General features: G+C 39.5%; 1 protein-coding gene across 1 annotated transcript in view; it reads left to right on the plus strand.

Moving 5' to 3' along the window:
* Positions 1-822: 822 nt before the first annotated feature.
* LOC129684877 (uncharacterized) overlaps positions 823-9,699 on the plus strand; it is a 75,419-nt gene continuing 66,542 nt past the window's right edge. Inside the window, 10 exon segments of the mRNA XM_055618131.1 lie at positions 823-847; positions 1,697-1,726; positions 2,189-2,214; positions 2,217-2,392; positions 5,615-5,686; positions 6,467-6,661; positions 6,915-6,982; positions 7,852-7,909; positions 7,911-8,004; positions 8,976-9,161. Coding sequence (XP_055474106.1) covers positions 823-847; positions 1,697-1,726; positions 2,189-2,214; positions 2,217-2,392; positions 5,615-5,686; positions 6,467-6,661; positions 6,915-6,982; positions 7,852-7,909; positions 7,911-8,004; positions 8,976-9,161 — 930 coding nt within the window.

Raw genomic sequence — 9,699 nt, forward strand, 5'->3', positions numbered from 1 at the left:
TGGCCATTCTGATGGGTGTAAGGTGAAAACTCAGGGTCGTTTTGATTTGCATTTCCTTGATGGCTAATGAGGTTGAACATTTCTTTAAGTGTTTCTCTGCCATTCGCTATTCCTCTACAAAGAATTCTCTGCTTAGCTCTTTTCCCCATTTTTTAATTGGATTCCTTGGTTTGTTGCTTTTCGGCTTCTTTAGTTCTTTATATATACTGGATATTAGCCCTATGTCAGAGAAAGGGTTGGTGAAGATCCTTTCCCAATCTGTTGGCAGTCGTTTTGTTTTGATGAGTGTCCTTTGCTTTACAGAAGCTGGAATCCATTTTTTTATGCTCAGAGAGAAATGAACTACTCACTAAGGATCCGTGGTATCAATCTCTTTCATAAGCTGTGTTCTGATGCTGGTTTTTGTCTTGAATTGCTGTTCCTGAATTGTGACTGACATGCAACCTCTGTCAATACTCAGAAAGATATTTCTTTCTAAAAATTAGTAAGATGATAGAGAATAGCTTAGGTATAAATTATGCAGAATAAGTATGCAGTATTGAAAGAGTTGCTGAGTTCCTGGGAACTGTCAAGAGGACGGATGCCTAATGCTAGGGAACCCACCCTCTTTTTGGACACATAGCTATTTTATTTATAGAGGGTGATAAAAGGTGCTAGTGATATACTAAAGAAGCTGAGTCAGAGGAGAGACCTATGGAGTAAAATATTACCCACAAAGACTTCCTGGTAAAAACTTGCTGTCTTCCAAACCTGGCAAAAACCATCATCTCAGAGGGTATAAAAAGCCAACAGAAGTGCTCCTGGAACAATCCCGAAGACACCATGGCCAAGTTCATTATTGCCACAGGTGAGATGATAATCAGACAGACAGCCTTAGGCTTGTCAGGTTCTTTCCGCACACTGCAACTCTATGCTTTGTTATTCTTTGTCGTTGAAGATTTTCTTTTCCTTATTGAGTCTCTTTATGAAAATCTCTCATAAGCCCACAGACTTAGGGAATATTTCTGTTTATTTTCATGTTACTGTTCCGGAACAACATTTTCAGAGATGGACATCTGTAGAATATGAGATAGAGCTACTCTAGTTTTCTTTGCCCCTCTCCTTTCGGGTTATCTCACAACTATTCTCTACTGTCCTGTTTCATTAAAATGTCACAGATAGAAACATTCAGTGTTCAAAGAGTTAGATTTATGAATTTTTGCCAAGTTGTTCAAAACTCACAAGGTGCTCTAAATCCGTGCCTTATATATTTTTCTTTTAGCTTCAGATATTTGTTCAAGTGAGTACTGAAGCTCAATGTTTAAAAGATTCATAGGAGAATTGTTGCAGTTATATAATGATTCAAGACCAAAATCTCATCACTAAGGAGGCAGTCAGAACTTTCTCCAGTATGCTCACTAAGTAGGTGATCTTGTGAATAATTTCATTCAGTGTTGCTGAAAGAAGTAGCAGATTTCAAATTTTATAACAATTAGGACACAGGACATGTAACATTAAGAACACTGCCAGGATTTATTAATCAGTGTAGAAGAGTTGAATGGAATGATGTCTCCAAGGTCTCACATCTAGTATAACTGTGAGATTTCTTAGCGGATGTAATGGTCTATAGTCAGTAGGATGACCCACAGGAACTGATAATTTAATTCTTATGGTTCTAACAACTGATCCAAAGAAAATGTGTCTTCCTTCTCTCTAGGTCTGGTGATTGTTCTAAATGCTCAGTTAGGTGAGTTGTTGACCAAAAAACTTACTTCAATCTGACTCTAATCCTGACTAATATTCCTAATGCAAACACATATGCCTATTATGGTTCATTTTCATATTACTTTCTCACAATGATTTATTGGCAAAAATGTTAAGAGATAATCTGCTTGGGTGAAAGGTATGGGTTGACTTTGTGTAGTAAACTCATCTTCACTCTCACTGCTCCCCTCTCTAATAAGTTGAGTTGAGAGTTTTGCAACTGGCAACTTCAGGGTTTCACAGGAATAATGGGTTTGTTTTATCAAGAGGCTTCAAAGGGTATGCAGGCTTCAGCTGAGAATCCGTACCAATTACGAATAACCGGACAATTGTTGATTTGAATAATCCTATATGGAGCATAGCAAGGGAAAGAGGGCAGGCAAAATTGTGAGCAAATTTACTTGGTATCTACATCAGGGCATTGTTCTTTTGATAACTTTCCTAGGTTCTGCCTACCAGCTGATGTGCTATTATATAAGGGGGGGTCCAAGGACCGTCCTGGTGTGGGAGGTTTCAAACCCAGTAACATTGAGCCTTTCTTGTGTACTCACCTGATCTATGCATTTGCTGGGATGCGGAACAATGAGATCACCGTGATAAGTAAGGAGGACTTGGAAGAGTACAAAGAATTAAATGATCTGAAAACCAGGTAAGAAAAGGACAAGGTAAGAGATACCTGGTTTGGTATCTATGTGTCAGTAGTTGCCACATCTAAACGCTTCTTTACCTATAGCTTAGAATCAATGTGCTTGAGTTGACAGCCCACCAATGTATTTTTCCTGAGTCTGAAATTGAGGCAAACCGAATGCTTTTATTGTATATTAACTGCTCATGACCACCTTTGTGTACATGTCATCTCATCTATTTCCATTAATCATGGTAAATGTTCTTTTTACCTGGTGTTATTTCACATAACCTTCATATCATTAATTTTGACCAGATTTTTTTCCAGCCCGTCTCTTCCTACCATTTGCTCAAAATCACCATTCCACATTCATATTCTTTGCGTTGAACATTTTAGCTGTCATTATAAAGTCAGACTACATTCTATTTGTCTCTATTTCACCTTTTACACTTAGTAGAATGTTGATAAAATTTAAAAAACAGAGTTGCAGTAGCGGTCTTCATTCCTTCTTATGGTCAAATAATATTCCAAGTTTTGTCACTACACAGAAGACTCACATGGTGATTTCAACATTTTCTTGTAATAATTTAGTAACTTCAGAACTTATGTTTATGCTCTTATTCAACTTTCAGTTTATTTGTGTGTGTGTGTGTGTGTGTGTTATGAAAGTGAGATCAAATTTCTTTTATGGCATGTTCAGAAGATAGATTTTTCTAGCAATCATTGCCATAGGCTGCTGCCACTTATGGTTTAGAAGCCACATATCAAATTGTGATGAAGTATACAATCTTTACAGATCATGATGTGGTCATAATGACGTTGTATGAGATGAGTATCTTTCTTTCTGGCCTTGGGATAGGTTGTGCATTGGAGGGATTTCGGGGGGGGGGTAGGGAGGAGAAAGTTCAGCTTTCTACTTTGAAAAGTGGGAACCAAAGGATATTAGAGTTCAGATAACAGTGCTCCCGTTCAATTAGAAAATTTGATTTCATCAGTTACAGCTTTCCTCTGTTTAATAAAAGCAAATTCTCATATTTTAAATTTGCACATTTATCGGGTTAGCCATGTGTAAAACAAGCAAAACTCAGTGATTTCTACCTTCAGTAACAACACTTTCGTTAGTAAGAATCTAAGCTAACTGCAGATAACTTCATTTAAGATAATTTTCTTGACTTTGACCCTTTCCTTATCTTGTATCAAAACTAAATGAATCACTGAAAGCACCTGCCCCTACTTCCGACCACACAATCTTAATCTCAAAGGAAGGGGCAGAAAACTGATAACTCATGTCTTCTCACTCCTGCTGATGATAATTACTTGGAAACTAATGTCTCGAAACTACTGTTCCCATGACAATGTACGCTTCTGGCAAAATTCATTTGTATTCACTTATGGAGGTTGAGAAAACAGTAGAGCTAAAAGAATCTGTCATTTTAAGTGTCAGGAACAATGTGCGCTCATTAGGGTCCTAAGTTGTGATAACAAAATGCAGTCAGTGCACTACATGGTAAGCTTGTGTTAAGAACCTTATTTTAAAAGTAAAAGTAGGGTATATCACATAAATGGATACTAGACATATAATATAGGATAAACATACCACAATCTGTATACCTAAGGAAGCTAATCAGAAAGGAGGACTCTGGCTATGATGCTCAATCCCCATTCAGAAAGGCAAAGAGGATAGACATCGGAGAAGGGAGAAAACAGGGAACAGGACAGGAGCCTACCACAAAGGACCTCTGAAAGGCTCTACCCTGCAGGGTATGGAGGCAGATGCTGAGACTCATAGCCAAACTTTGGGCAGAGTACAGGGAATCTTATGAAAGAAGTTGGAAACAGTAAGATCTGGAGAGGACAGGAGCTCCACAAGGACAGGAACAGATCCTGAAATTCTGGGCACTTCAGCCAAGGACCACTCATGGAGATGGCCTGAAACCCCTGCACAAAGGTAGCCTATGGTAGTTCATTGTCCAAGTGGCCTCCATATTAATGGGGACAGGGACTGTCTCTGACAGGAATTGATTGGCCTGCTCTTTGATTATCTCCCCCAGAGGGGGGAGCAGCCTTACCAGGCCACAGAAGAAGACAATGCAACCACTCCTGATGAGACCTGATAGACTAGGAACCGAGGGAAGGGGAGGAGGACCTCCCTTTTCAGTGGACTGGGAAAGGGATTCGGGTGGGGAAAAGGGAAGGTGGATTTGGGTGGGAAGGAGGAAGGAAGGTACCGGGGGGATACAAAGTGAATAAACTGTAATTAATAAAAAGAAAAAAGAAAAGTAAAAGTATAACAGTGATCAGAGTCCACTGAGTTCATGATAGAGGCAACACCTCCTCCCCACTCAGAGATCCACATGGAGACTGAGCTGCCAATCAGCCTCATCTGAGCAGGGGTGTAGGTCCTCTCCATGCATGGTCCTCCATTGGCGCATTAGTCTCTGCAGGACACCCTCCCTCCGCTCAGATCTTTCAGTTTTGTTGGTCTCCTTGTAGGACTCCTGTCCCCTCTATGTCCCTCTAATCCCAACCCTCTCTTCCTCCATAAGCCTCCTTGTGCTCTGCCCAAAGTTTGGCCCTGAGTCTTAGCATCTGCTTTGATCCCCTGTTGGGTGAAACCTTTCAGAGGACCTTCTATAGTAGACTCTCATTCCTATTTTCTCTCTTCCACTGCTTCTGCTGTCTCTCCTATTTGCCATTCTGAATGAGATTTAAGCATTCTCCCTAGGGTCCTCTTTAGATCTTAGTTTCTTCTGAAGATGGCTGTCCTATATTATATGGCTAATATCTGGTTATTAGTGAGTGCATACCATGCTTATCTTTCTGTTTCTGGGTTACCTAATACTGATCACTTGCCCGTGATGAGGCATCCTTGCAAGGCCACGGAGGAAAAAGATCTAAGCAGTCCTAATGAGACTAAAGAAGCTATGGGGAGATGGCAATAGTGGAGAACTCCCACTTTCAGTGGACTAGGGGAAGGGGATGAGGGGGAAAGGGATGGAGATTGGGCTTCAATCAGAATATATAATGAATAAACTGTGAAGAAACAAACAAAAATTTTAAAAGTAAAAAAAAGAAAAAAGAATAACAAGTAATTTTAATACAAAATTAATGGAAAATTACAATGGAATGTTTATTTTCATGGCAACACAGAACAAAATAATATGAGGAGTATGCAAATCACACTGCTATTTCTTATTAAAGAAACCAAGAATTTTTATATTTCTCTTTTTTATTGTTGTTTTTAAGAAACTTGGAGCTGAAAACTCTCCTGGCCATTGGAGGCTGGGACGTTGGATCTGATCAGAAAGTTTTATACATGTGGTCTACTGCTAATTTCTAGTTTAAACAAACTATGACAACACAATCTCAGTCTTTTAAGAGAGAAATTAAGAATATCCATTGGAGGACCTCCCCAATCAGTGGACTTGGAAAGGGGCAGGGAGGAGATAAAGGAGGGAGAGTGGGATCGGGAGGGAATGAGAGTGGTGTCTACAACTGGGATACAAAATAAATAACCTGTGATTAATATAAAAATAAAAAACATAAAAAAGAATATCCATTGGGTGAATAAGTTACATCCAAATTTATTTCACTAGAAGCTTAAATTAAACAGAACCCCCCCTTTTCCAAGTCCTCATGGGACTTTTTCAAGTTCAAATTTGTTTAGGTATTCTAGGATGACACCTTCCTAGCGTTAGTTGCCTACTTCAAAGTACTGTTTCTTAAAGTATTTAAATCCTCCAGGTCAGAGGAGGGTCACGCTCTGCTTCTTTCTACCTTTTCAAGAACTGAACTGATGGTTCTTCATACAGAAGAAACATGCCTTGAGTTCATATGAACTGAAATGTGTTTTAAGGCAGTATGTGTTTGATTAACAATGATGGAAAGCTATTAAAAATGAAAGGGCAACAGATTAATAGCTACATTAGGACTAACAAAGTAAAGGGGATGCTAGGTTCTATTGCTGACAGGTGGAGGGGAGGCTGGGAACAATTTAGGGAGCCTTGTTGAAGAACACAGACTCTGAAATTAGCTATGGACTGTCTTTTTCCAGTGTGGTCATTTTGCACAAATAATCTGTCTACTTTTGGTTCTCAGGTTCAGTGCCATGGTCTCTACTCCTCTGAACCGTCAGACATTCATAAAGTCAGTCATTACACTGCTGCGCCAGTCTGACTTTGATGGACTGAATCTGGACTGGCGGTATCCTGGGTCTCGTGGAAGCCCATCTAAGGACAAGCATCTCTTCAGTGTCCTATTGGCCAAGGACAGACTCTCCAGAGGCAGGCTTCAGTGAGACAGATCCTTTAATTGGGGAGAAGAAAGACTTTTTCAACCTCTAGAGGAGAGTAAGGGCTCTTGGGAATGGGTGTGTATCATTGGTCAGTACCAAGGTGCTGAGAATGCCTCATTTGCATAATGAGGAATGCTAGGTGCTTGCTGGACATGACCTCATAAGAAGAGGGAAAGTTTAACCTCTGTGAGCCTATGTGACCTCCTCTGAAGGGGAGTGCAGGACAATCTGCTTCAAGACATGCTGGCCCAGGGCAGAGGGGGGACTGTCCCCTCTCCTTTTGCTTGAGATTTCTGTGGTTGGATATGACTCAACCCTACTCCTGTTCAGGACATGTAAACATAAGTCTTTAAAATACTGTTTGAAAGCATGATCACAAAGCAAAACAACTATATTGGTTCCACTTTGGCCCTGTGAGTTCCCTGGGATCATACTTTTGTTCAGACTCACATTAGCAGTCTTAAGAGCCATCCCATGACTAGGTATCTTATGCAATCAGTTTATTAAATCCTAAATCAACATGCTTTTGGTGCTCAACTTGCCAATCAAGGCAATTTTATAATATACAGGGTCTAGCACTCAGTAAGACAACTGTTGTATTTTTTCCACCAGACATTATAACATATGTTGACATGATGTAGGCTTGTGACCTCAGACAGTTTGCAATGTCAGTTTTTGTTTGATATGTCTATGTCTAGAGTTAATCTTTGTTACACTTAATAAATAAAGTATTAGCATTAAGTTCCACTAAGCATCAAAAATAAATGACAACATACTGGGCTTAGGGGGCGGGTGTCCTCTGATATCTATGTGATAATAACTTGCAGGGAGATGTCTCATACCAGCCAGGGCCATATTCCTTTTATAAACCAGGTCTTCTAGTAGGGCTCTTTTTTTTTTAATCCATGTAGGGTATTCATCTTTGTGTATTTTAGTTAGCTTAAAAGCTAGTAGTTTGGCCTAAATCTTCTTTTTATAATCTGCATTTTTCTCTAAACCACTCTCCTACCTAAAATCTCCATGTCTATTTAAACCCACTTAACATATAAACCAAAACCCTTTATTTCTAGGATCTTTCCTCACAGATAAAGTGAAAGTAGAAAGTGGGAGTAGATGAGGCAGAAAGATTGAAGCCTAGATGTGGTGAAGAATTATAAAATGAAGGACTTGCAGAAAGTTAACTGAAAGGAATGATTCTTAGAACTTTCATCTTTTTTCAGGTTCCTTGATTACATTCAGGTTATGACATGATCTTCATAGCTCACAGGATGGCTATACTGGAGAAAACAGTCCCCTCTACAAATCTACATTTGACCAAGGCATTAATGCCTACCTCAATGTGGTAAGAACCTGGACAATTTCAAAGAAAAATGAGATATGTCCTATGTCTTGAAAGTTTCATTCATGAAATGAGCACTAGCTGATATTATTCATTCCTCTCAACTACTTAGCATATCTAAATATCTAAAGAGATTTTAATCCAGTAACATAGTCATTCTGGCTAGGATACAAACACACCCTTAGAACACACATTTAATCCTTCTGGCTGAAACACAGATACACACTTAGCACACACCATTAATCCCCAACAATAAATATTTTGTAGAAGGAAGCACCCATGTTTGAAAGTGATATCTAACTGAGAGGCAAAGTGATGAATGAAAGAAAGATTTGACAGAATAGGATATTCCCAGCTCTTCAGAGAATAGCAGTGCAAAGCCTGGCGAGTTAAGGGAGAGAAGCACAGGGGGAGAGAGGAGGCAGTCTTCCCAGGACAGTTGTACAGAGATTGCATAGAAAGAACAAACTAGACATATATGAAGACAGAATGAGCCAGAGAATGAGAAGGAGTCAGAAGATTAAAACATATTGCCAAAGTTAATATGAGGCCCAAGAGAGCAGATCAGTCAGAAGCAGGGAGAAACCACACTGAATCAGTCATCTTGGAAAAGAATTTAAGCCAGAACACCCAGATCTCAGAAAGAACTAGAAAGTGCGCACTTATTCAGAAGTAAGTCTCAGAGGGTGAAAATATTCTAGGCCCAGATTAGATTGTATGGAGGCTAGGAGCTTCCAGAACTAGGCCTATGTTAGCAGACAGAAGCAATAAACCTCAGAGATGACAATTAAATGAGGCAAATAAGAGATACTTTAACATCTGAAAAACTGTAAATTAGTAATATATTTTGGAATACAGATCTATTTTCTCTTCACTAACATGACCTCAATTGAGCTTTCAGAACAGGGAGCTAACCTATGTAAGCATAGATCAGCAGCTGCTTTGACCCTAAAACTAAGCTTTTTCTCCTGCAGGATTACATCATGAGCTACTGGAAGAAAAATGGGGCATCTCCTGAAAAACTCATTGTTGGATTTCCATCATATGGACACAGCTTCCTCCTGAGTGATCCCTTTGACACTGGAATTGGTGCCCTTACCATTAGTGCTGGCCCACCAGGGAAGTACACAGGGAAAACAGGATTGATGTCGTACTAAGAGGTCAGTGTACTTCATTGTACAATTGTCACTGAATTGCATGCAGTTCCAGTTTTTAAGCCTAGAAACTAAACTCTACTGAATCCAAATGTTCATTATGATCACATGCCATAAGCTGAATGACCATTTTTTAATTATTTTATTTTTTCTTGTATTTCTTTATTAATAATTAATAGAGAGTTGTTAAGAAAATATAAAATTCTTCAAATAATAGATCATATTCTTTTTTTAATTTTTTAGTAATTACACTTTATTCATTTTGTATCCCCCCATAAGACCCTCCCTCCTCCCCTCCTGATCCCAACCTCCCTCCCCTTTCTGCATGCATGCCACTCCCCAAGTCCACTGATAGGGGAGGTTCTCCTCTCCTTTCTGATCTTAGTCTATCAGTTCTCATCAAAATTGGCTGCATTGTCCTCTACTGTGGCCTGGTAAGGCTGCTACCCCCTCAGGGCGAGGTGATCAACGAGCAGGCCAATCAGATTATGTCAGAGGCAGTCCCTCTTCCCATTACTATGTAACTCACTTGGACACTGAACTG

Source organism: Psammomys obesus, unplaced genomic scaffold (genome assembly GCF_907164565.1).
Source record: "Psammomys obesus unplaced genomic scaffold, mPsaObe1.curated_primary_1811, whole genome shotgun sequence".
Classification (NCBI taxonomy): Eukaryota; Metazoa; Chordata; class Mammalia; order Rodentia; family Muridae; genus Psammomys; species Psammomys obesus.